At 50.0% G+C, this 27,359-nt stretch overlaps 1 protein-coding gene across 17 annotated transcripts in view; it reads right to left on the reverse strand.

Annotated features, from left to right (window-relative positions):
- Positions 1-27,359, reverse strand: part of KCNT1 (potassium sodium-activated channel subfamily T member 1) — a 75,977-nt gene that overhangs the window by 38,973 nt on the left and 9,645 nt on the right. For 9 of the 17 annotated variants that reach the window (XM_061477076.1, XM_061477074.1, XM_061477070.1 and 6 more), the window contains exon 2: positions 24,120-24,299. In XM_061477076.1, the coding sequence (XP_061333060.1) occupies positions 24,120-24,299 (180 nt within the window). Of the gene's footprint in view, positions 1-1,797; positions 2,418-6,637; positions 6,676-24,119; positions 24,300-24,382; positions 24,400-24,455; positions 24,728-27,359 lie in introns of those variants that run through there. The other 8 variants (XM_061477075.1, XM_061477072.1, XM_061477071.1 and 5 more) reach the window with 7 other exon arrangements.

A 27,359-nucleotide genomic window follows, 5' to 3' on the forward strand; every position in this document is an offset into this window, starting at 1 on the left:
AAACCACTGCAGCTATGTGACTCCTGGAATTGCTGTCCCCTGCCCTCCCCAGTCCAATGATGCCTTGCAGCATCCCTCCTTTGTGCCATGCTCTCCACCAAGGGGTAAGGAGGGTCAGCCCTGGGATGAAGGTTTGGCTCCCTGGGCAGGAACCCACTCAGCCCCTCTTACAAGTTTAATCACAGCTGGTTAGCGGTGGTTGGGATGAGTTTGGAAGTCTCCCAGCTGCAAGTATGAGTCCTTTTCTAGCCCCGGTGCATCTGTATTTGAACACTGGCACTGTTATGAGGGGAACATCAACAGCACCTGAAAGGGCACAGAGGGGAAGCAAAGGCTGTGCCAACAGTAGTATTTAGGACATGCCTTCAGAGATAGAGGTACCCCCAGGACAAGTCCATCTTTGATGTCTTTTTGAAGCAATGCAAGCAAGACACAAACCCAGCGCACAAGCAGCCTCATCAACACCGGGAGAAGACTCAGATCCCTTGTCAAAACGTGCTAAGACCACACAAGCTTCAGGGATTTAGCTCCAACGCACCCACACGATGCCCATTTGCAGCTTTCCACACGTGTTAAGCCTTTGCCTCACGAAGTCAGAAGACAATGACACACAGGATCCAAGCATCTGCTCACCAGAGAACCGGCATCAGTGCCATCTGGAGAGCTGACACCCCGCACACCAGAGCAAGACATCGTGCACTCCTGTTCTGCAAGTACACCAGGACTCTGCCTCCCAGACCGGGAGGCTAAAGCATGTACCTGGCACAGGGGTGGTCACCACACCAATGCTCCTGCCACGCTCCTGTGACACACAGCTCCCTCCTTGGCTTCCCCAGTGGGGACCACACCACTAATCCTAGTTGCCATCTTCCCCCCATCCCACCGGTGAGATGACGCCAAGAGAGTGAAGCTGGGGCGCTAATTCCTTCCAATCTGACGCCAAATGAGTAGAATTCACCGTGAACAGAAGCCTTCCTACAGTGCTCATTTGCACTGGAAACCAGAGCTAGAAACAGCTCCAAATTACATCCTAGAAGATATACAGTACACAATCACAGGGGAGGCAGTTTTTGCCAAGAAGGAAGACAGCACAGGAGGGTGGAAAGGCAGAATAGATGGGGGGAGAGAGAAAACAGAAAATGGAATGAAGAGAACAAGAACTGAATTACTGACATATATACATCCTCATCACAACTAGGGGATTTGTCATCTTCTGAAGCACTGCAATCCAAGTGCAATGTACAGTATTTTCATCCTCCTGAGAACCAGCTCGTTGCTTCCCGTACACATCAGCTGTGTGCCTGCAGGAAGAGGCTGCACCATTCTGTGTGGCAGCGTCTATTTTTTGTGCAGTTACAAATAAATAATCCCTCAGATTGGGGACCAGGCATCTCCTCTGCCATGCAAACATGGTGCTTCTGTACAGTGCATGCTGTGGCGTTAGCAGTGTAAATAAGGCTTCAGTCATCCTGCACAGATAAGGTGCAATGCAAGTTAACAGTGTGGTGTGGCAGCCCCACAGTCTCAGGGCTGCCATTCAGACATGCTTTGGGCATATAAAAAGCCAAGAAGCACTTATAAACAATTTAAAGGAACTGGCTTTCTCCTGCTCCAGCCACCTATTTCATAATGCAACTTTGGAGCTGCTGTGGCTCTTTAACACTGCTACCAGGAGGATCTGATCCACCACCCCTCCAGCCCATGGTGGCACTAATCCTTTCCCTCTCATTTAAAAGATAAAAGGTGCTGCCTCCCCCCCCCCACAAAGCCCCACGCACCACTGCAGTCCTGCAATACCTTTGTCCGACATCACTCCCCATGGATCCCATCCTTCGAGCCGGCAACAAGGGGCTCACCCCATGGACATCTTCTGTCGTCGCTGGTGGGACAGTTTTTACATGGGAATTGCTCTCAGAGGGGGAATTCTTCAGCTTGGCTCTTGCCATCCTGCGAGCTCTGGCTGCCTCTGTGACTTCCTCCTCTTTCCCCCCTGAACTCTCTCATACATAGCAATCCTCACCGCAACCAGTTCAGAGCTGTCGGCACGTACCATCTCCTTTCTTCTCTCTCCCCAGTCACGGCTGCTCAGTGGAACAATCCTGCCCTGTGCATTTATTTTGGTGGTGAGGGGAGTCGAGGCAAACTCTCTGGCCTTGCTGCTGCAGCGGATTTGGTGCAAAAGGACCGAGAAGGCATCCACAATGCAGAGAGCCCTGAAATGGCTGTTCATTAAATAACGTAATTGCCTTGGCTGCCTCCTTTAAGAAGAGGATTGCATTGCTCTTATCACCACGAGCAGGGCAGGGGCTGAGGGATTATTTTTTCCCCATCCCTGGTTTTAAGTAGCAACGTGAGGGGGAGGAAGCTATTTTATCTTATTCCTCTGTGTGAAGAGCGGTGCGTGGACTGCATGCCAGGGAACAGACTCAGCACGCTTGGCTCGCAGACACAAAGCAGCAGAGCAAGGTCCCCTCCTAAACGCGCCCGCTGCGAACTGAGCAAAGAACAACTTGCTGCTGCTTCCCTCTGAGCGGCCCCAGGGGCTCAATCACTGCTCCCCTGGCCAGGCTAAACAGTGCCCAGAGAGGGGCACGCACCATGTCCCAGAACAACCTGGTGTTCCCTTCTTCAGGTGAGAACAAAGCCTGCCGCTCCTTGAGTGCGCTTGGCACTGAGTCCTTAAGATGTCAGGCAGAAAAGAGGATCCACAGTGGCCAGGGGAGTCCTGCACAAGGGATAGACCTGTGAGGGTCCCAGCGTGCAGGTGGGACTGCAAAGGGGTGGTCGTGCATCCTGCCCTCTTTTGGGGATGCCACTAGTCTATACCTGCTCCTGCTTATGCTCGATGGCAGCCTTCAACAACGAGCATCTTCAAGGGGATCACGAGCGTGCACAGCATCCCATGACATGCCAATACCACCCCATGACATGCCAATACCACCCCATGACATGCCAATACCACCCCATGACAGTAAGGGTACTAAGATCAGTACCTAACCATGACTTGCCCCTTGGCACGAAGGCAATCAATCCCTGGCTGCTCCTGGAAGAGAAACCAAGTCCCTGTTTCCTGTTAACAAAATCCTTCTTTCCCTACTCGGAGCATTATTTCTTAATGGGATTTCACCGTAAGATATACTTTATTTCAGCATTTTGAAATATAAAATGGATAAAAACCCACAGCCTATTTACTAATGTGCCAGCTTTCAGCATACATTTAATTTCTCCTTTTGCCTTAAAATGATTCATTAGCTCAATGCCTTCATTTACTAAGAGAGTCATTCCTTTCTGCTTCATGGCTTGTTTCAGCTTCATCTTCAACCTATTGCTCTACATCTGTTCACTTCAGGGTGTTGTTCTCAAGCCCCAAATGTGATTACTGCTGTTATTAACCCTCTGGCTGGGACTTTGCCCAGCTCAGGGTCTGACAAATCCTCCTGCAAAACAGGAGCCACTGAGACTGGGGCAATCAGGTCTCTCTTTTAGGGATCTATATGCAAATTCTACCCTGCATTGTATTCCTCGTTCCAGAAGAATTCCTATTTCAGGATTGACATTAGCTAGGAAAAGATCAGATACAAAAATGATACTCTCAGCATTAAGGCCATCAAGCAGCAGCACTTTTAGGGAAATACCCGGGGAATCTTAACACAAAATGAATACTCCTCTGTCACACTTTCGCTGCATAGAAGGTGACAAAAGCCATATCAAAGAACCCCTTGAGAAACACGGTTCCCACCTGTGGGAACCTTCTGTTCAGCATTTAAACACAAACCAAGACAGGAAAACCAGGAGAGGGGAGCAATCCAATGCAGGGTCACCCAAAGACCCACAGCCCCAGCAGCATCTCTCCTCCCAAGCCACCTCCCAGGCAGTGACCAAGAGCTGCTGTGCCGCTCAAAGCAGGTGAAGGAGAAGGAGTAAAGCAGGAGCTTGGAGCAAAGGCAGCTTGGAGCTGCCTGGGTCACTGAGCCATCAGCAGTGCGGGAGGAGCCCCCTGGTCCTCTTGTCTGGGAGGTGGGAAGCCAGGGCACTGATGACAAAAGGTAAAGATCACACTGAATGGATGAAGATGCCTTCCTGTAACTCAGAAAGCAAAGGGCTGTTCCATAAGAAGAGATCTATGACTAATGCAGGTCCCCATGTGCTGGTGATGCCCGTTTGTGGCTGCCCTATGCTTACCCTAAATTCCAACAACACACCAGGCACGATGCATCACTCAGTACATCCAGAACGTTCATTGCTGGGAAACAGAATGTTCCTAGAAAGAGCCGTGGCTGCAAAGGTAACCTGAAGCAGAGCTCAGTGAGCCTGCTCTGCAGGGACACACTTCCCATGCCACCCCATGGTACAGGAGGGTCAGCTCCACAGCAAACACCTTGTTCGTACAGCGTGTTCTCCAAGGGAATCCAGAGTGAAAAAGACCCAAACACAATCAGTGTCACACCAAAGACCAAAGAAGGACTTCTCTGGTCCAGAAGCATTCACCCAGCTCACTGAATGCCAACCGGAAGCTGGGAAATCACTGCTTAATTTTAGTTGGAGAGCCCATTACAAAGTGCTGATGTCTCGTTTCAGCGTCTGCATTATGCAGAGACCACTGCTGTGCCGGGGGCTGGAGGAGACTGGGAATTGCTGAGCTGCAATTGCAGTGGTAATCATTTCCCTGAAAATAAGAGTTAGGAACAGGCGGATTTTTCATTAGTCTTAATTGAACCCACTGCAACTGCATTGTTCAATAGTCTGCTTTTATCCAGGTACCTTTCAGACCAACACTCCTTTTAAGCACCTATTCAACTTACTATTAATAAAGCACGACCTAGACCAGTATAACTAGTTGATGAAACAAGAAGGGGTTGGGATTTTCCACATTATTCTGGCAAACCAATCTGTTCTGTTGAGATACAACCCGAAAGTGTTAGCGTGCAAAGCCTTCTGCAAGAACAGACAGTTAAATAGATGTCAAAATCTTCAAAAGTCACCCTGAAAGGCATCAACTACATAGATAAAGATAATTCCATCACCACAAAAGGTAACTCAAATAGGAGAGCACGTTTTGCTAGCAAACATCTGCACTCAACCACATCAGCATCTCACAAGACAATTCACCAGCCACAGCAGAGCTGTTGCTCTACAGGAGGGGCTGCAGTCATACAAATACAGTGATAATTTAAGGGACTCAGAGCTCCAAAGTCATTAAGGCTCATTATTCCCTCTCTAATGAACCCCCAGGTTCTATGGACCCATTGAGCAGCTCTGGGAAAATGGCCTTTCCATCCAGACTGACACCAAGCTCCAGGGATCAGCACCCTCCACTGCTCCTCATCAGGCTGGTTTGTGCTTGCACTGCCTTTACAGGGCAATCCTGACCTCCCTTCATTTAACAACCACAAGGACGAGCGAGGTCCCACGCAATTTTATTACCACCACAGTCACTTCCTATATGTCAAGACCCCAACAGCTGTAATAGCACGACATTAATGGCTTAATGAACCCTCGAGCACTGCTAATACCATAACAAATGCGACAAACCTCTTCGGCCCAGCCATTTGCTGAAGCGTTTTTCACTAAGTTTGCCCTTTGCTGGCTGGGGAATGCCCTACATTGTCACCATGCATTCTGCTAAGGAGCTTTTCAGAAGCTGCCAAGGCTTTTGAGGTTGCCAAGGCTCACGCACAGCCCTGCAAAAACAACTCCACGCTCCTCCGCACGGCTTCTGCAACCAGGCTAGCACCAAGCTGCGTAAAGCAGAGCTGTTCAAGCACCATTACAAGCACCCTCTTCAACAGAGCTGGCTGGGAACAGCAGTGTTTTGGGGGAAATGTAATCATTTCATTCAATTTCTGTTTAATAATTGTTCTCTTTTCCAATGCGACACTAACATCGCAGAAGGCAGAGCTCCTGCTTCCTCAATAGAATATTTTTTCCCTCTGACATTTGTTTCAGTTAAAATAACAGATTTGCAAGAAGAAAAAAAAAATGCAAAAAGAAAATAACGTTGATGATCCACCCTCCGTTTCCATGTAGGACTTGGCCCTTCCATCCCTGTGGGGTGCCAGTGCTGCTCCTCCACATAGGGATGTGGGAGCACAGACCCCTCGCCCGCTCCCTGTGCACAAGAGCAGCCCAAATTACTCTTTTCCTAACAAGACAGGTCCTTCTGCCCATGTTTTTGACTACTGATCAGCAGGTGGAGTTGCAGTTAATGAAAGGGTTGAATCCAAAGAGGTTCAGCTCCTTCTACAGTCAAAAATCCCATAGCAATACATTGATTATTTCGGATTGCAGAGGTTATTAGAATATACAGGAGATGCTTGGGAATCCTCTCTGGGCAGCAAGGATGTGTGTACTTATTAATAGAAGTGCCTAGAAAATACTGTTTGTATTGATCCAGAGTCAATTTAAAAACCTGATCTCCGTTTTCCTTCCATTAGCCTGGAGGGGAAGGTCTTCTCTGGCCCATGGCCACCAGCACGGCAGCAGGACCTCAGCACTCAGCTGCTGCGGAGACCCAACAGCTCTTTCTCAGAGCTGAGTTGTGCCATGAAAAGCAGGGTTTAAAAGACACGGATGATCAGACCCTTCCTGAGGAGGCTGTGGGAAACGGAGGGAGGGATGGATGGATGGTGACTCCTACCTGCTGTCCACGGAGACGGGCATCCAAGTGACCTGGGGCTTCCCAGAGGCTGCTCCCCATAAGAGAGACGTGGAGCCCTCCGAGCAGCCGGCGCGGTGCTGCCTGCACACTGCTCCACACCACATGAGGGCCAGGCAAGTCCACAGCAGCACTTTGCAATGCCAAGTGCTTGCAAATGTGGCCAGCATCTAAGCTCTTGTAGTGCTCTGGATCTGATGGATCCTGGCTCCTGCCGTCCCCTCCCCTGCAGCGCCTGCGAGCAGGGGCCCTCAGCAACAGCTGCCAAAGACAACGGGAGGATTTCCCAGGGCTTCAGTTTTCTTCCAGGTGAACCCATGTCTTGGCAGCTCCACAAACAGAACCCACGAGGGGCTGTAAGCAGCAGGGCAGCAACACAAGGAAGCATCTCAGTGATTCTCCCACCTGCAGTCACAGCGCAGAGAGGCATTATTCTTCACCATGTGCATTACCATCAAGCCTCTGTTTCCCTGGGCTCAGCACCAGAACATAGCCCTTTTTCCCCTGGAAGCCTGCAGTCTGAAGAGGGCCAAGAAGCAACAGGGGATGTAGAGCAGGACAGAGAAGGAGGGGGGGAAAAAGCCCAACTCGCAGTGATTTTGCCAGAGCTCTTAAGAAGATACGGCCTCTTTCAGTCCCCCAGCTAAGGAACTACAATTATTGCAGTGGAAATGATAATTATTTTACTGGAATTTCTCCATTTCTACATGGAACACACCAAGACCCAGAGGACATTTAGGAACAGGGATAACCTTCCTAAGCAACGGGGTTTTGAGCAGCTGGAGAGGCAAATGCAAAGGCAGCAACACACATTGAGCTCTGGGAAGCAGCAGCTCCCTGCAGTGCCTGCTCACCACAATCTAGGGCACCAGTAAGTCAATACTGCGCTGTCTTGCATTTACTTTCAGTGCTTTCTCTTCCCTCTGCACGCTGCCTTGGCAGGGTTAATGCCTTTGCACCACAGGCCCTGACGAGTTCCCCGAGAAGCCATCAGACGGATCTACACCACTGTGAGTTCGCCTTTGTATCGAGGACTCTCTCCTGACGTTTGTCTTTAAAAAGCAACACTATTCATACGAAAAGTTGATTAATTCCACTCGTTATAATTATTCGCACAAATAAAATCCAGCTATTCCCCCCCCCCCCGGTGAGCACAGGGAATAATGGTCATTACCCTTTGCAGTAAAGCGTTTCAGTTCCAGGGGTGCGAAGCTCTGTACCAAGCGCTAAGTGTTGTTATTAAACTGTCATTAAAAGCACTTCAGGCAAAGTTCACACACGGCAGGGATTTCTGTCGTCACAGCAGCTGGCTGGAGTGGGAACTGGGCTCAGAGGTTACTGCCAAAACCCCAACCCTACCAAAGCCCTTCTCTCTATCTGGGAGTCTCCACTGGAGCACGTTTGCTGCAGGCAATGCCCCCACTGCAGCCACATCCACCTTTAGGGAGTCACCTCCGAAGACCTCCCTGCTGCATCTCCCACCAGGGTGGGCTTGGGGAGCTGCTCCAGCCCCACGGCGCTTCTGGAGGGTGCTCAGCACCATGGCAAATGGAAGAAACCCACAGGAGAGAGCCCGGAGCAGGGGAACACCGATATTCCCTGACATCATCACGCAGCCACCGGTGCCGCAGCAGACACCAGGCACTCGAAGGCACTAAAATGACTTGCATGGCACAGGCAGGGATTAACTGGCTGCGTTTTATCCCTTTGCTTCCCCTATTTACTCTTGGCAGTGCCACTGAACAGCACCTGGCAGCAGCTCCCTGCCCCCTCGCCCAGCATCTCCTCAGCAGTTTGGGAGACTCCTCTGATAAACTGGAGCACTGGTGCTTCAGGGAAGAGCAGCAGAGAGGAGGGCATATTTAGCAGCAGCAAGAGAGCTGGAAACAGAAGGAAGCCTTTGAAGAGCTGGGCTGATGGAGAGAGATGGAAAAATTATGTAAAGTAAGAAAATACATACGGAGCTTGCAGGCAGGCTGCAAGCCCAGAGGGAAATGGTGTGTCTGGTACCAGAAGAACCTTTGGTTTCTGCCTCCTCCCCGAGTTCTCTGTATTAACATTTCAAATTTTAACGATTTCATAGCATTTAGAGCAGAGGATTCAGCATTTAGAACTCAGGAATTCAGAAATCACCCAGCAATAGACATCCATGCTTTGCAGCTTCCCTCCTGCCCGGTGCAACGAGCAGCACCCACACCAACCCCGGCACCCACTGCTCTGACTGCCTGGGACTCAGCCAGTCTCCCCGTGGGTATGCCCTGGATGGATGCAGGGGATTCGCAGTCAGTTCTCCTCTTGGCTAGCCAAGGAACTCCCCAATTCCCTGGAGCGTTGGCAAGAGCCATTATATAAAGGCAATGCAAAAGCCTCGCACGCCGAATCCCAGAACTGTCATCGCAGCCTTTGCAAACCCATTTTTACCTCTCTAAGTGTGGCTCATCGGCGACGAACACGAAAGCTGCAAACCCAGCGTGTTAACTTGGGACTGCTTAGCGGGGAGAAGAAGAAGTAGAGCAGACCCGAGCAGACGCTGAGCAGATATCCCTATGAAACCACGGTACCTCCGACACATTTCCTATTCCTGTGGTGCATTTCACATGCTTACAAGCACAGCAATGAGCCCCTGAAGCTTTGCAGCGGCTCGTAATCTCTTCCCATATCTTAACAAAGCTGACGACAGGTTAAAATAGCTGGAGGGCAAAGGGAAGGTATTTGTATACCTGTCACGGCTGCTCAAGCCAGTGAGGAAATTAAAAGCCCTTGGGTAAAATCTAACTATATATCTGCAAGGGAAGCATGAAAAGTCTCGGGCAGAGCACAGTACCCAGGCACGGCCCCGCCGCTTTTCCAGGTGGGTGCATAATGGGGTCACTATCTGCTTCCCAAGACTTAACGAGAGCAGCGCCCGAGCCCTCAGCCAGGCAGAGCTGGCAGCCGGGGCCGGCAGGGACGGGCAGCGCTTCCCAGAGCATGAGTCAGCCTTGGCTGTGCACAGGGAGGAGAGCAGGGAGGAAGGCAGCGAAGCTCACAGGAGGTGCCAGGGCAGGACCCAAACCCAGCCAGGGGGAGCAGGGGGGTCCTGAGCACGGGTTGGCAAAGCAATGCGATTGCCCTCCACTGCCAGCAGCTGCTGTTTGTTGCCTCCCAGCTGCAGTCATCTTTGCACTGTAGAACGCTTATTACTTTAAGCGCTTTTGCAGTATTCTTTCCATGGGAATCAGAAAACACCTTGTGAGCATCCCTGGGTATTGCTCACAGGAGCAGCAGCACAGGAGCCGTCCTGTGCTCAGGCTGTTGGGCAGTAGGAGGCAGTAATTCCATGTCCTGTGGTGGCATGTCTACCATGGCAGTTCTTCCTTCCACCCTTCCCGAGGGCCTGACTCCCACAGCTCCCCTCCGAGGCCAAGCCCTTTCCCTTGCTGCCCTCCTTCTGCAGGTGGCTGAGCCAAGACCCAGAGGAAGCAGAGGGATGCTCTGAGCATCCTCACCGGGTGGCTGAGGCCAGGACAGACATGAGCAGCGCGCTCCTGTGCACATCATCCAACAGCACTCTGCTCTGGGGAACACCCTGCTGGGCCGCGATGCGCCTCAGCTTTTCCCAAGGGATTGACAGGCAGGAAAAGCTGGAAGGGAGCCTTGTGCCTCCCCACGCAGCCTCTCCTGAGCCCTTCCAGCACACGCTGTTTCCATCCCAGCAGCAAAGTGCCTTCAGGAGGGGGTGACAATCCGGCTGGAGACAAACTACGGCGTTTAATGAGCCGGGAGGTACAGGCAGCTCCCTCGCTGCTGCAGAACACCTCCCCGGGTTCCCTGGCAGAGCTCTCCAGGAAGCAATATCACAGAGACTTTCAAAATGCCAAAGTGATTCCTACTGTGCAGTTTTAAAGGACTTGGAGCCTTTTCTGTGTGACATTTCTGCAGCAGCTCTGTCACTGAAGTACTAACATCCTAATGAAATGATCAGTCACACTGCAAAGGACTGCTTACTTATTCAATGGCTCCGTTTCTGCTTAAAATGTGGAGACTTTCAGCATTTAGCCAGGCTGGATGGGGCTTGGAGCAAGCTGCCCTAGTGGAAGGTGTCCCTGCACATGGCAGTGTTGGGACTGGATGAGCTGTAAGGTCCCTTCCAACCCAAACTATTCTATGATTCTATGAGCTAAAAACCTTCTTAAAACTTTGTTAATATATATATTTCTTTTGATTGCTTTTAGAAAAGATGAAATTTCAAACCAGAAACTTTGGGCTTTGGGGCTCTCCATCAGTTCTGCTGGTTATGTCTCACAGCAACAACATTTTCTTCCCTCCCCAGGGTCGCGGGATCATGCGAGGTACCATTTGCCATCCGTTCTCCATTTCTGTCTGTCTTCATTTTGTAATACATTATATAAGACAGAGAAAATGGCAAGTCCGTATAAAAGGAAATTCACAATGCACTGCAGAAATCAGGCATGAACTCCATGGAGTCTGTGACAGCCTCATCATGGTGTGTGGGAAGGACGAGAACAAGGGGTTGTACCAGACCATTGATCTTCAAGTACGTTTCTTATTTTAACTTCAATGAGAAAAACTTGCTTACCCATCAACAGCGCGCTGCAGCTGGAAGCTCTGCCAGGAAACACGAGTCCCTGGGGCCCAGGTGATGTGCAGTGCCCACATCAAGGCTCGCGCTGTGCCCAGACGCTGTCATGGACGTGACGATCAGGGTCTCCCTGTTCACACATTCAGCCAAAAGCACCAAGGCATTAAAAGGAACAGGAAGGTGCGGTGCTTGGATCATCCAAAGCACCACCATGAACAGGCAGAGCATGCCTAAGAGCCTTAAACACAGCAGTTACGCAATGGCAAGGGTCTTTTACAATGTCGGGTACCTACCCACTTTGTGTATGCTGAAATACAGGAGTAAGGTGTGCAGATGACTGCATTAAACACTGTCCTCCTGATGAAAGAGGCTGCAGGGGCCGCTTCTACCTAAATACCCCTAAAATTCCCCCCAGAAGGATTCCTACATTGCCATACACATGAAAGAGCACAGCCGGTCAGGAGCAGAAAGTTGAACTAAAGCCACAGAGAAGCATTTTAAGTCAGCTTATTACACACCGTTGGTCTTATCTGCTCATCAGCTTCTGGTTCAGCTCCCCTGACCAAATCATCTGTTGGGAAGGACACAGCCGCTCCAGGAGCCGGTCTGAGAGCAGATGCTATTTCATGGACATCAGGGCTCGACCGCCTCATACATCTACAGTAAAAAGCACACCCTAAACAACCTGTCTTGGCCCGTTCTCATCTCTTATATAAAGACACAAAACCAAAAAGGAATAGGCTCCAGTGTTTTACTCTGTATTTCCTTAAAGACTGAGCTGCAAGCACCATCCCCTCCATTTATATTCATTCTGGCCGGGCAGAAGCTTTTAGGAAGAAAGATTGTTTAATAAACAGACATTTATAACAAGTGTCTGATCTCGCAGCCCTGTCATCTGGAAAAGTGTCCATTAAACTAAGTGAAGGACTCTCTGATCATTAAGTGTGTTTAATGGGATCAAGATTAAATTATAACATGACTGTATTAATATCTGCACTAGCAGGTTCAGCTGCACTCCTTTCTCTCCCTAAGATCTGCTATTAAGAAACAGGGCAGCTTAGAGGAGAAAAAGGGCCTTAAAAGGTGGAATAATTGTTTCAGATCTTAGAAATTGCTCAAGAAAAGCAGCCACCAGGCCCCAAAGCAAATCCCAGTGCCCTCTGTGCTCACCAGTACACACCGGTTCAGCAGCATCCACTGCGCCCTCTTGGAAATCACCCTCCTTCAAAAGGAGGATCCACTTCAGAAGGGAATGGGGGATCACGCCAACACATAGAAAGGCACCCGCAGTGTGGGTGAAGGGCAGGGGACTCATCTAGACCTGCATTTCACCTCCGTCTTTCCTAATTCCCTGCCACAGAGATGAACATTCCTCCTCTGCCTTCTCCCTCCCACTAAAAGCCCAATCCAGGCTCTCCAAACTTGCCATGTACTCCCTTGGGAGCATTCTTGGCAAAGCCATTGCTGGGGGGCGAATGCCAGCTTCATTCAGCAGGGCACAGCCATGCCTGGCATAGTGCCCTCTGCTTCAGCATGCCGACAGGCTGAACAAAGCTTACTTCCAAAGCTGGATGCGCTTCCAAACAGCATCACCAGCTGTTCTTGGAGAACCTGCACGGCACGGACACAGCAGAAGACACTCTCCCTCCTCTATGTACCAGCACAGGGCTTCCTTCAGCCAACAATGGCTTTGGATTTACTTAACTAACCTTTTGGGCTTAACTTGGTCATGCTGCACAGCTCTGGAGCCAGGAATCCTGCACAAGGATGTACAGGGCATGCTCCCAGGCATCAGAGAGCAGGGTTTGAGGCTCAATGGCCTTGCTCTTTTTCATAGTTGTTTGTTTTGGGGGGTTTAACCCACACCATTGGGAAAGCATCCGTCCTTCATACATGTGCGCATGTCTGTAAGCAGAAATATTTATGCTGCTGAACCCTGGAAGGACGAATATTTCCTAGCCACAGAGCACTGCATCTGGCACTAAAAAGCACTTACAAGTTCTTAGCAAGAAAGAAATATCTCCCATCAGAGACAGTAACAAGAGCTGACTAGAAATTGGGTTTCCTCACAATTTGAGCACAATAGCTGCTGGCCATAAACCTCTCCATCAGCGCTGGGCAGTTCTAAGTGTGGGAAGAAGCCAAACAAGATGACAATATTGAGCTTTAAAAGCATTTCGGATGAAGATGAAAAGGAACAATCGTTGAATGTCAGCTCTGGAAAAGGCTGATGAGATTTAACGGCTCGTCGTGTCACCAGCCTGTCACCATGTAACACTTTCAGTGACCCAACAGATTAGCAGCTCCTGCAGCAGAGCCATCCAGCTCGTGGCAACCCCTGTCAACAGCTCTGAGATGCCAACTGGAGAGACCTCCACTCTGGAAGGAGACTACAAAGCTTTACTCCATGTGGGAAAGCCTCACGGTGCTGATTTACCGAGCCGGAACCGTTGCCATGAGCACAGGTCTTGAGGAACTTGAGACGAGCAGGGATGAACGGGTGCACAGGAAAGATGAACGTCCCCTTTCTTGCTTGAGTGCCAGCACGTGGGTGAGCACACTCATGCACATATGTGTGTGAGCTCCCCAGCAAGGGTATGTCCCTGTGCCAGAGAGGTGGAGCTGCTCCACATGACTGGAAAGACCACTCAAGTCGTCTGAAGTGAGAACTGAAGTGTCAGAGGAGGCCTTCACTCTCAGCAGCGTGGGTGTAATTGCATCAAACTATAATGAAGCAAATCCATCTTCAAAATCCGAGTTCAGGAACAGGGACTAAATAGCTTGCTCTAATAAATGTCTTTCCAGAGACCAGCTGTAACTTCATGCTGAGAAACATGAGCACCACCTAATCCCCATTTCTCTGTCCTTGAACAAACACTGTGACTGTGCATTACAAACACCAAATTAAATTAGTGCACTAGTGGCCATGCCAATTATTTCAATTCAAGTCTCTTCTAATAACCAATTACTACCCATTTTATTAAATTAGATTTTTTCCCAAACAATACTCCCATACGGGCTTACCAGCTCAGATGTAATTACGTGCTTCACATCTTGACACTTGGACACTGGGCAAATGAGTTTCTTTGGGCCTCCACAGCTCTCCCCACTCCCAGTCATGCAATCACCTCCCTAGCTGGTCAGAAAGGAAAAGTCTGAGTGTTTTAGCTTTGAAAAACTGCATTGAGTACCCATCTGCAGGAAACCTTTCTGTTTAAGCTTTTTTGCTCACATACAGAATAGCACACTGTGTGCAGTAAGAAGGCCACTTTCAAATTAACTAGCTCTGGGGGATCGATTAAAGCATTCAGATATAATACAGCATGGCTTGGCCAGATGCTTATGTCCTAATGGTAATAGTTACAAGACGAACTCAGCTGAACCAGCAGAAGACTTGAGACAATCTATAAACTGAGCGCATTTGCTTCCTCTCTGCCTGCAGCGGGGCAGAAGCTGCCTGGTCCCTGGTTAAAATAGACATCTCACGTCAGGAGCAGCGATGAACGGCAGTGCTGGCAGAGCCCCAGCTACGCCAGCTCTGTCAAAACCCAAATTACACGAGGTGCAAGGCCAAGCCTTACTCATCAGATGGAGGTATCAGCATCGTGCCAGAGCTGCTCGGCTGGCATCACCCCTGCCTGGTCCCCGCTCCATGTGAAGGAGGTGAGATCCTCCCACCGCCCCTGCAGAGCGAGGCTCCGGGCTCCTGAGCACAGCAAAGGGGAAGCTCAGAGGCTGCTTCTTCCTAAAACCCAGAGAGGAGCCAAGGGAGGAAAAGAAACCCAGAAGAGAAGGCAGGAGCCGTGGTGTGGAGTCAGCAGAACTGGCAGCCTCTGCCCGGGGGGGATGGCGATGCCCTGCCCGGTGCCAACAGCTCCTGCCTTCAAGCTTCGCATGTGCTGGAGCAGGATTCCCACTGCTCCGAGGAGCTCTCATTCCATGAGTCTCAGGGGTGGAAAACCACCTACTTTTGGCAAAGGCCTGCCTTGCTCGTAAACACAGAGCCTGTGGATTTTTCTTGCTGCTTTCTGAGAGGATTACACATTTCTCAGCAGTGTCACTTCAGCCCACCGGATGGCAAGGTCTCAAGCTGACATTTGCTAAACATCTTCGCCACCTGCTCCCCAGGAACGTTCCTCACTCCCAGACAGAGGAGACGTTTCTCTTGACAGCTCCTGCCATCAAGGAGCAAGCGTGTACTCTGCCACTGAGCCACGGCATTTGTGCTTCACACTCCAGCTACCGCTTGGCACCCCAGTGATGGGTGCTGGGTGCTGACCCACAGCCCAAGCTCACAGAGGGCTGGCCAGGCCAAGGCAGCAGCACGGCATTTGGAAAGCCCGATTCCAAACTAAATCTGCTCGTCTCGATCTGAAGGCAGAAAACGACTGCAGCAAAACTGAACCAGAGCAACGGCTGCGCCAACAGCCAGCACCGGCGCAGACCCCAAGCGCGCGGCAAGGCTCCGTGACTCTACCCGCAGCCCAAAAAGCAATTGCTCCCGCCTCAAGGTAGCTGCTAAATTTGCAAGGCAACGCTGCCGCTCCTGCGGGAGCCCGCGTGGGCTGCAGGAAGCACGGCACCGTCACTAATCCAAACACAGCCTCTGGAGCACCGGCGCCGGCTCCGCAGCCTCCCTGCCGCACTCCCCCACGGTTCCCCCCCGAAGGCGCCTGTGATCTGCACTGATGGAGGATGGAGGCTGCGTGAGCCCGCGGGATGGAGCCCGGGTCCGAGAGGCTCCGAGCCGGGACAAGGAGCAAATGCCCCCTAGGAGCTGCAGCCGGCAAAGCGGAGACCGCGAGCGTTCACCGTGAGGCAAGTGCCACCCAAACGTGACAAAATCCAGCAGAGCTCCATCACAGAAGATGTGGTGGGTTTCACACCACCTGAAAGTGAAAGCTAAACCCTGCTGTCGCAGCAGAGAGCAGAGCAGACAGCATCCGTGTTCGTTCCCGGTGTTACAGGAGAGGAACAAGCGCCAGCACGAGGTGAGGAACTTGCCACAGCCCTCTGCAAATCAGGACCAAGAAAGAGGCAGAGTGTGAAGAAGAGCAAGGATCATGTGAGGAAGGGGGGATACAACGCGCACATCCACACTGAACTCCAAGAGCTTCAGGACAGGAGGATGACAGCGCCTTCCTCAGGACCCTCACCCATCCCAAGGCAGGATCAGGCTGGGTGGAGGACCTCAGCCTCCAGCCTCGGCTGAGCTGCTGTTGCATGGGGAACACAACGATTGATGACACAGACATACCCCATCCACAACCCCTGCACCCCACAGACAGCGTATGCAGCATCTTGCATTACACACCACACCAGTCAGCTTTATGCAAAGCTACATAGAAAACATACATACAAACCCCCCAAAAAGCTACAGGACTGCAGGTGACTGCAAATTGTCCTGGTGAGAACAATAAAATCACCATTTTGCCCTGGGTTTGGGGAGTTGCGTTGGATGTTGTCATGGATGTTGGATGGAGTCATGTCTGCGTTGTCCTCAAGAGGGCTCTGCCACAGTATTATTAAGGAGCAGCAGCAAAAATCATCTCTGACAAAGAAACTTGACAACAGTAGACACGAAATGTGGCTCAGCAAACTGGAGATGGCGGAGCACAGAGCGAGGGTCAGACACTGGGAAGCTCTGCATCTTTGCTACAGATCCAAGCAAGCACCAGTGGAGCAGAGGCAAATGCAGCATGGCAAGGAAATCTGCACTAGCTGAAGGGCTTCAGCAGGCAATGTGTTCACATTGCTTCTGATAAGAGCTGAAAATAGTAGACAATGGAGAATTAATCCTCTCTATTGGTGGAACTTCCCAGGAACAGAGATGTTTTGATTCGAATTTCAGACTTTTTATTCCTCTTTAAACCCCTCTGCTGCACAGTCTACCACAAAATGAAGTTTCTGAGATGCTGTGCCGTACAGGAGAATGCATGGCGCAGATTTACTAAGCAATGTATTTAGGGTCTGCTGGTGATCACTTTTACCATGACCACAGGGGGGTCTACAAGAGAGCAGCTCACACCCAAGCAGAGCTGCATGAGGCCCGGGCAGGCTGCAGAAGGCTGTGATGGTGCAGCAGGAGTTGAGCCCCCATCTCCCCCAAAGGCTGCAAGCGGGGGATGCCTGAGCTCCAACGCTCCCTACACGCAGTCAGCCATGAACAGGTTGTGCAGAGGAAAAGGAATGAGCACCACCTTCAGAATGGCAAGAAATGATTTCCCTTGAGAACAAAGATGCAACTGTGATGAGATAAAGCGGTGGGAAAACATAGCAGGGAAATGTAATGCGTTCTCTGCAATTACAGCTACAGCTGCCGGGTTGTTCCTCATACTGCCACGACAGCAGCGGTGACAGCTTCAGTCTCCAGCCTGACCTCCCACCCTCACCCAAGCCGACAGCAGCACTCCTATTGATTTCTGCAGATGCAGGGGCTTGCTGTGATGACATGTATTATTTCTTCACCCTATCTATGGACTGACTCACATCCATGACGCTTCCCTGGTGCAGAAGTCCCATGTCCCTTACAAAGCGTAGATATGTGGCAAGATCTTCAATGCAACCAAGCTGCTGCCGCCTGCTCGCATGGGATTTCTGTTCTCTGCTCTGTACTGGCAAGTTTAAGCAGCCACCCATGGGAGCGCAGGAGCTCCAGGCAGAAAAGTGCCCCAAGGCGTGTGCACAGCTGGACCAACCGGCAATGTCCCCACCGGGCTTCGGTCTCAAGAACACACGGAAGGAGATTTGCCCTAGTTAACCACGGAAGGAAATTTTTCATGCCACTCTGCACTGCAGTTCTTCAGTCTGGACATTCTGCATGTCCTGTACAACTGGTGCAGGGCAGTAAAAATGCCAGTGTGATGGATTCTCTCCCCAGTGTCAGCCACACAAGGTGCTCTGTGACAGTGTGCCCACCTGGACCGAGCCCTCACTCCTGGGTTGCAAGAGCTGCCCCTCCTTCCCTTCCCCTTTGCTCTTTCACACAATACAAGCCAAAATCAGCTCCTTGGCTGCTGCAAGCATCTCTTAGGACTGTCCCCACTGCTCTCAGCAGGGACATGCCCCCCTTGCTCACGTTTTCCCCTTCACTCGGACAGGCGCTCTCAGGTAACTTAAACCACTACATTCTAACGTTCGAGTCCATCCTCCCCATAGATTGAATAGAAACTAAAGTAAATAAACTGAGAAAATACACCAGGGAGGGATGGAAATTTGAGCCCATAGTGTTAAATTGCGCTAAATAACTGAAAATCAATGTTGTTCTTCCTTTTCATCAGGGCGCAGCTGTACACACTGCAGCACTCCAGGGACACCTCCACTCATTCCACCAGACTGCTCTGTGCACTCACTTTTATCGCTAGCCAAGGTCTGTTCCTGACACTAAGAGCAATATCCCCGAAAAGAATAATGACTCTTTTCTAATAAAATAATATAGAGAATTATAAGAGAAATGCATTTCTTCTCTTATTCTATCACTTTCATAACCTTCCTAATATTCCTGCTGATGTCCAGGGCTTCCTGCCTCAAGATGAATACTTAAAGGCACACCAGTAGCTACAAGGAAACATCCATTTACAAAGCTCCAAGCGGCACTTCAGTGAAGGCACCACGTTAGTCATCATCACTGCAGCCTTTCAGAGCGACTGAAAAGCAAACTGCCATTAGGAATGCCAGCTGAGATTAAAAGAAAAAGCCTACAAACAGAAGAAAATGCAAATGCCTCTTAAGGGAGAGAACCTGCTGCAGCCCTCCTCACTGGGGAGGACCTGGCTGCCCCATAAGCTCTGGCACTCCTGGATGGTAGCTTCTCCAACAACTTAGATAGCACCTAATAGGGAGTGGGGTCAGTGCCGCAGGCTTCCTGAGCAGAGCAAGCACTTGCTTCTGTACTGTCAGATAGAAACGTTCTGGCTAAGTGTTGACTCAGGAAAAGAGCCTAATCCAATTAATAAATGTCCTAGTTTTGCTTTGCCAGGTGGCAAAAGCTGAGGAGAAGCAATTCAATTCAAGTGATCACACATAACTTTCAGATCCCACCGTCTTCACCAGTGTTATTTATTACTTGGTTTGGAGCTGGCCTCAGGCATCACAACTGAGTTGGCCCTCGAGAGATTCTGCACACAGGGCTGGTGGGAGACTGGGTCTTAACGCTCGTATTGAGGGAATGGCTGTGAGACAATAAATACCTCCATCCTGCTTCCACAAGCAAGGGCTCAGGCTGCTGGGAGATGAAGAGCCTTCATCAAGGGACTTTGGGGCACACAGGCATCAGAGCTGGATCTCCTAAATCCAGGTACAAACCATCACCAGCACAGATGGTACAGCCTGAAGAGACACTGCAGTCCAGAGCTTAAAATACTGGCCACTACCTCAGCATCACAGAAATAAATGGCTCTAACTTCAGGACACAAACTGGAATTTCCAAATTAGCATCTGCATCTTCCAAATAAAATGAGAAATATTGCCCATGAAATCAAATGGCAACGAAGCAGGGATTCAGCCACAGATGTATTCACAGAACCTAACACAAGGACACAAAACTGCCCAGATCCATTAATGTAATGATGCATCTGATGAGGAAGTCACTTGGGGCATGTTAGCATGAAAACTGCAAGGGTAAGCTCCTACAAGCCTGATACTTCAGCACTCTGGTTCTTTTGTGCCAACTGTAATCCAAGCTATGATTCAGAGCCATGCTGAGTGACAAGTTCAAGAGACCAAGACCAGATGCCAGTTAACAAAGGCGCTTCCAAAACCTGTCTGACCTGGAAGCAGAACTTGCCCCACTTGTTAAAGGCCTCTTTTCTGGGTTATGCAACATCTGAAAAATCTTTGATTTGAAATAGATGTTAAATCTTTTATGGAGCCGGTGCTGAAGTCTTCTGCTCAAGCAGCTTTTCCAAACATCCTTACCCATCAAAACGATTCTTTTCTGATAATTAGCCTCGGAAAAAAAAACACACTTAATCAAAGTGACATCCATTACTTCTTGCTACTGTAAATAGGACTGTGGCTTCTGACAATGATTTTCTGGAAAGCATTCAGACTATTTAAATGAGGCAACGAATAAGCTCTTAATGGCACATCTCTGAGAATACGGTTTAATTTCATTTGTGGGCTTTTTTTATACATGCCCCAACCCAGTTGTCAGCACCGTCCAAGAAAAGAGAATGCAGGAGATCAAAAACTGTCGTAGTCAGGACAGCAAAGATCAAAGGGATGCCACAGCTTGTGGTATAAAACAATATTTATCAATTCAGCAGATGTGCTTTCTCAGCTGCCTTTCATCAGCAAATACCAGTATCACTTTAGAACAGAAGCCTTCCATAGAGCCCAGACTTGCAGGCCTGATGGGATGCAGCATTGAGCTCCTTCTCCCTTCCGCCAGCAGCCCTTGGCATTGCTCTTACACACATAGGCACCATCACACAGAGGATTCCTGTCACCAGAGTCATCATGTCCCACGTATGTGGCACGGCAGCCAGGCACCAGCAGTATTCATGTCCCCGGTTCCTCACCTTCTTTTAATTACAGGCTCAACCTCTTAAACTCTGCCTTTACTGTTATATTCCAGTGGCTATGAATACTTCCACGGCAACAGAACATCAGTGAGATAAGAAATGCAATACTGCCATAGGAAAGCAGAACAGATCGCTTTTTATCCCAGTATTGACGTTGACAGAACCTTCCAAAAAGAAGGAAAGAAACTTCTAGAACCAGACAGGACTTCTGCCAAAGCACTGAGGCAACTGCAAGGTTCCCAAAGAGAACCTTTCCTTCCCAAAGGCGAAACCACCCTCTCAGTCCCTGTCAGTCAGAGCTATGCCCTGACACAGTAGTTTGTACCCTCTGGAGATGTAGATCTGAATGACAGTTAATCCTGTTCCTAAAACCTAAAGAACTGCCTGGCAAAAATGTCAAGCATCGTATTTAAGTACAGTTGTATGGCACTGAAATAGAGCTTAGCCCAAAGCCCCCCAGGTGCCTCGTGGTAGTGAGTTCCAAAGCCGAATAAGACCTTGGAAGGAGCACTTCCATTTGACAACTCTAGGTTCTCTTGTCATTAGGCTTTTCTCCCTGTTGCACAAATCCATCCACCTCCCCCATTCCTCTTCTATGTGTTTTTTTCCTATTTGCTTCCTGGCTGGTTTATTACCACCCTCCACACAACATTCAAAGTATTATTGTAATTCTCATGTCAGCCTACCTGCCAGAGACTAAGCCCTACTCAGTTAAACTGACCGTCTTCACCTTTCACATTCTACAAGTACATAAGAAGCTGCCTATTTCACTGTTCCACCTCATATTCACTGATTAATTCTTCCAGTTCTGTGGGTTATCTGGACGTTTTCTCTCCTGCTGTACCACAGCTCTCTAAATATCTCCTTGTTCCACCAAGCCCTTGTCTCCTCAGGCTCCAGCACTACCTCAGACCAGTGCTGGTGTCTCCTCAACATCCTCTGTGATGAGGATGGATCAATACATCTCTAACAGAAGTGGTTCTAAATCCCCAGAAGCAGCGAAACTTGGATTCCCCCACAGCCTCCCATTCTTTTAGTCTCCTCTGACCCCAGAAACCTCCTCGCTTTCATCAGCACACTATCATTCAGGGGAGTTTTTCAGAAGCAGATATTTGAGACCCTAATGTATTTAGCATTGCTTTTACAAATAAACGAGATATTTAGTGCTCTGGGTGCTTCCCTCCGGTGTTACATCTGCAAGTCCAACGAGCTCTATTTTACCATCCACAGTTCCCCATACTGTTTACAGGAGGGAATTTTCCTCCATGCATTCCTGTCAGTGCTGTAACTTCAAAGCACATCTCTCAGCTGCTTAGTATTTATAAGCACAGCAAAGGCAAAAGGCTTCCTGCTTTCTTTCTGCTAGCCTGAATCAGCTCCTTATTCAATTGGTTTGGAACAGACTAACCTACTAGTCTTAATTACACCATTAATTACATCGCTTTATCTATAAGGTCCCAGTATCATTAATGACTTGGACTGACACTGAAGGCCTAAGAGCAACATCTCCAAAAGCCTGCTGTGATGGCTTACCCCAATTCCCAGGGAAGTCAAGAGGACTTTGTGTGAGCAGCAAATGTATGCTCATAGATTTGCATTCCCAAATACACTGCAAAGTTTTTAGTATTTTCTAGGTGAAGGGGAAAGTCAAGCAACTAAAGATAGCAGCACACAGAGCGGGTGGAACACAGATATCTTGGGAAACAAGGCTAATGAATTTAACGGAATAATCCGGAGTATCTCCACACTAAAACCAGGGAGAGCTTCTGAATCAGAAACAAATCAAGACGAAAATGAAGGTTAAGGGGTAGGCCAGTGAAACGCAGGAAAACCACAATCTGCAATTGCCATCTTCTGTATTCCAAATCCATTAAAATACTTAAATATGAAAACTATTAAAACTCTAAACTTCAAACTTATCCAATGAAGCCATATCATAACCATTCTGAAGCCCAGGCATTTTCTGCAGCAGGAGTTTCCTATTAACCTCTCACATTATGCCATAAAACAATATTAACGCTTAAGTGCCTGGTAAGGAAATCTGGGATTTAAAATCCTGAGGGTCACAGACTTTTTCTGGACAGACCAATTCTTACACAGCTATAAAAGTTAGGAACACTTCTTTAGAACATGTGCAATCCCACAATATCAAGTCCACATCTTTTTGTGTTTGGTTTTGCATGACAAGTGCACACATGAAAAAATTCAATTGCCTTTTATCACAAATGCACAAAAGCCTTGATGCGGGTGTACCAAATACACAGCAGGCAACCAAAGGCTAACTCACCAGCAACGGAAGGGTTTTTTTCAACACGAGTTACATCTCTCTGCTTACATCATGCAATTAATTGGTAGGAAGAGATGACAATCTTACTGATTCCCCATCAGCACTCTGGCTCCTTGATTTTTATGATATGAACAGAATTGAAGGGAGGGTTGTTCTTGTTCCTCTTCATTTAACTGCTCCGCTCATGGAATTCACTTGCCACTCATGGCATTTCTCCTTTTGCTTTAGCTCACTCAACCTGGTAATAAATCCCTGCCAGTCAGCCAGGAATAGCAACCCATAAAGGCCATTTCTTTAGGCATCCCAAGGAAGGGAGACTTGTGCCGTATTCACAGAAGCTCTTTAGAGTTACTCCGCTCCCATCAGCATCCTCTGCTGCAAAGACAGCCTCTGAGAACAGCCTGGATGAGCCTAGCCTCCTAAATAAATGTATGCGCTCAGCCCAAACTCTGCATATGGCTTAACAGGGAGTTCCACCAGCTTCTCACCTCTCCAATTACATCCCATGCATCTCCTAGACAATGAGCCCTTTCCCTCCTTGTCAGCCCCTGACAGGACTCACAGACACAACAAACTGCCCAGAATATGCACATGTCTCAACGTCTGCTGGCCCATTAGACCCACAGCTCCCAATGTCCAACAGCTTCAGCACGTCCACCAGCCCCGGAACACCCACGTATTCCTGGTGCCTACTGTCCAAGGCATCATCCCTGTGACCTCCATCCCCAGCCCACCCACCCCGTGCCGCTTCTCCCGGGCAAGCCCACTGCTTCCTGCCAACACCCCCCAACGCCCGCAGACTCCGGACACTCCCGCACCCCAGTGCCCGCATCCACGGCGCCCGCCACGACGGGAACCGGCCGGCAGCACCGCGGAGAGCTCCGCTCCGCTCCGGCCGAGGCACAGCACCGCGGAGAGCTCCGCGAACGCGCCGGGTCCCGGCAATGCATCCCCATCCCCGTCCCCATCCCCAGGTACGTGCGTGTCTGCCCCCTTCCCTCCTCCCGCCCGGCGGGTGTGTGCCCCCCGCCCCGCTACCCCCCCCCCCCCCCCCCCCGGTACACCCCGAACCTGTCGTCGCTCTGGAAGGACTGGTCCCCCAGCAGCAGATCGCGGAAGCGGTACCGGGGCGGCAGAGGCAACACCTCGGACTCCAGCTCCGTCATCTTCAGGGCGGCGATGTCCAGAATGACCCCGCTCTTGCGGCTCCCGCCGCCGTCCCCGCCGCCGCAGCCGCCGGGCGACGAGAGCCTGCGGGAGAGAAGGGGGTAGCGGCAATGGGGGGGGGGGGCACCCTGCCCTGCCCTGCCCGAGCCCTCCGCCCGCTCCGGCACCTCCTCCGGGGCCGGCCCCGCGCAGCCCGCGCCCCGTGCCGGGAGGAGCTGCCCGCCCGCCGGCTGCAGTTACATTGCGGGGCAGGCGGCGGTGCCCCCTCTGCAGATCGCTTCCCCCGGGGGCATGGGTGACGAGGGGTTCTGCCGGCCTCAGGCGAGGGGCCGGCGCCGCGCAGGGCAGCGCCGAGCACAGGACATTCGCTCCTCGGCAGGCGAACGACAGAGAGCGAGCAAGAGGAGCCAACGGAAAAGCCCAATCGGCAGGAGGAAATAAAACTGCTCGCAAGAGAGATGTACAGCTGGCAGCCAAGCCCAGATCCACCCCCAGCCTCCCCCCGCAACGAAAAGTATGGATGGGAGGCAGCCAAGGTGATGGCTCCACAACTGTGCTGGGAGAAGCAGCACAAGCTCCCCTCTGGACTGCCGGTGCTTAAATCATCCACACAGCCCCAGTATTAAATGAGAAACCGCTAACGCTGATGAGTCAGGCATGTCCAGCTGCCAAGTGTCGCGGCCAGGAGGGTATGTCACCCGTCCCTTGGTGTGCCGCTGTGTCTGATCAAGGGATGAGGGGATAGCAGTGCCTGGGAGAGATGTGAGGCAGTTGCTCAGACATGGAAAACTGCATATGGCCAGCTACATGCAACCTGCCCTGCCACGCAGGAAAGAGATGAAACTCAATCAGCTCGCAAACTATCATTTCAGCTTGTCTTTGGTCTCCTTTTCAAACCACATTTACCAACCAGAACATGGCTATGACACTGCTCCCCATGTTAGCTAGAGCTACTAATTATAGCAGATCAGGATTAAGCTGAAACTTCCCAAGGCAAAGCAGCCATTCACTGCTGGAAAGCCAGAGTGCACACACACAAGGCAAGATCACAGGTCCTGATCCTTCACCAGCGACATTCATCCATGCCATGCCAGGAACTCCAATTTCAGAAGTGGGAAGGACAGGGAGAACTTGGAAAAGGAGACATGGCACCTCTGCAGTGAGCTGATTCCTAGTCCCTTAGATATAACTTTGGAGTGTGAGGCAGGCAAATAGATGAAAGGCTCCAACTCCTGTCAGCTGCACTTCCAAGGGTCTCACCCAAAGCCGCTCCAACCCACTCATACCACCTTCCCACAGCTTTGCCTCCAGTACATACTGCATAAGCTATATACAGGCAAAAGAACTTCAAACAGCTGAATGCTAAATTGGCAATAAGCAGACATCTAGGGGGTTTGCTGCTGGCTGCAGAGATGGGATCTGAAGCTCCACAGACTGTCTTCTCCCTTCGACAACTCAAACCTCTGTAAGTTCCCAGCTGACCAGGTTCCAAAGACCTGATCAGCTGTCGTTCCCAAGTTTCTGGAAGAGCAACCAGCGTGTTGCTGAACACAGCCCCAGAAGACAAGACAGCTCACTCCCTGCACTTGAGATGATTTTCACTGATGTTATTTGCCACTTAATTCTACACCCCCAGAGCTTTTCAATCCCTTTCAGCTGCCATATGCACACTGCAGCCACTGCAGCTCTGCACTGAGTAACGCATCTGTGCGGGGCCTTGGGTATCAGCGAAGTTATTCTATGACATCCATTGATCCCAAACTTGGCCTTTAGGGGAAATCAAGCCAAACTCCTGTCAACTCAAGGACTCCCTCTGTATTAAATGATAGAAGCACGGAAGTTAGCTGAGCATCTCTAGCTCATGTTGCAAAGGAGGATCTAACACTGATCTAATCCCCCCTATAAAACCCACAATTAACTTAGAGCTTAACTACGATAAATTACGCCCAAAATGTACTTTCTCCAGGCCACCTCCAGCAAAGTTCTATCCCAGCTGAGACATCTCAATGCTGTGAGAACAGGAGAGCATCCCAAAACTGGACTTTCAGAGAGAGGAAAGATAAACTGCAGAAACCATCCACTCTCTTATTATAATGCACACTTTAAAGTGGGGAGCCAGGTGCCTCACTCCGAGTGTGGGTGATTATAATTGCATTTGAAGGAGACTGTCACACACAGCAATCTCCATTGATTATTAAGTGCCTGTTGAAAGGAGCGTTTTGTTTCCTTTCCCAGAGGAAAGCTACGGCTGCACAGCCACGGCCACGCCGACTGCCATGTGGAAAGGGCACCTTTACACACAGCTATCACCCTGGCTTGCACTCCCCTCTGCTCCCATGGCTGAGGTCCAGGCAGGTCCATCATTACCCTGCACTTACCAAAAGCTAAAGAGGCTCGTATCTACCCATCCTCTTGTCAAACACTTGTCTCTCGGGCTTTGGGTATGGTTCTTTTCAAACCCAATTAATCCACCTCAGCTCATGTGTCAGATTCACTAAAGGAAGCACATTTTTACCACTGGCCTTTATTAGCATTAACAAATTGTAGTAAAAGCCAATTCTATCACTAACTCTGGAAACACAATTTCTGCTGTGTATTTGCCTCCGAGTTTCTTCTGCTATCCGCAGTAGCAGCTACATCTTGAATACATTCTCTCTTACCCTCACATAAGAAACCATTCAGAATGAAGGTTCAGTAAGACAAATACTGCACGCACCTCTTATCAATTACGCAGGGGCTTTAAGATGTGTTTCAAATCAGTGTCTTAGAAACTAAGTGCTCCTGCCTTGCACAGCGATCTCCCGACATAGAGTTTGCAACCCTCCCAAACACAGGGATTCTGAGCTATAAAACTGCCACAGCAACCCGGCTACTTCTTCAAAACAGTAGTGGTATAAAATAAAACATTCACGAACAAGTTTGGTTATTGCAGAGTCTTCAAATACTACTGGGAAAAAAAAATATCCCAAAGTGATTTATAGCTAAATACGGGACTGCAGCTTTATTTTTATCTCCTCTTTCCTTCCTTCCTCCAGAGCCATGTACCATTAAAGCTGCACGGTGTAATCAGCATATGGAAACCTCAACACTATTCCACTTTCTCACTACGACACCGTCTCTCCCCCAGCTTGGCCAGCTCCCCAG

The sequence above is a fragment of the Pezoporus flaviventris genome, unplaced genomic scaffold, assembly GCF_033815535.1.
Source record: "Pezoporus flaviventris isolate CSIRO_AGI_PZ_B2104156 unplaced genomic scaffold, CSIRO_AGI_Pfla_v1 ptg000097l, whole genome shotgun sequence".
In the NCBI taxonomy this organism is placed as follows: domain Eukaryota; kingdom Metazoa; phylum Chordata; class Aves; order Psittaciformes; family Psittacidae; genus Pezoporus; species Pezoporus flaviventris.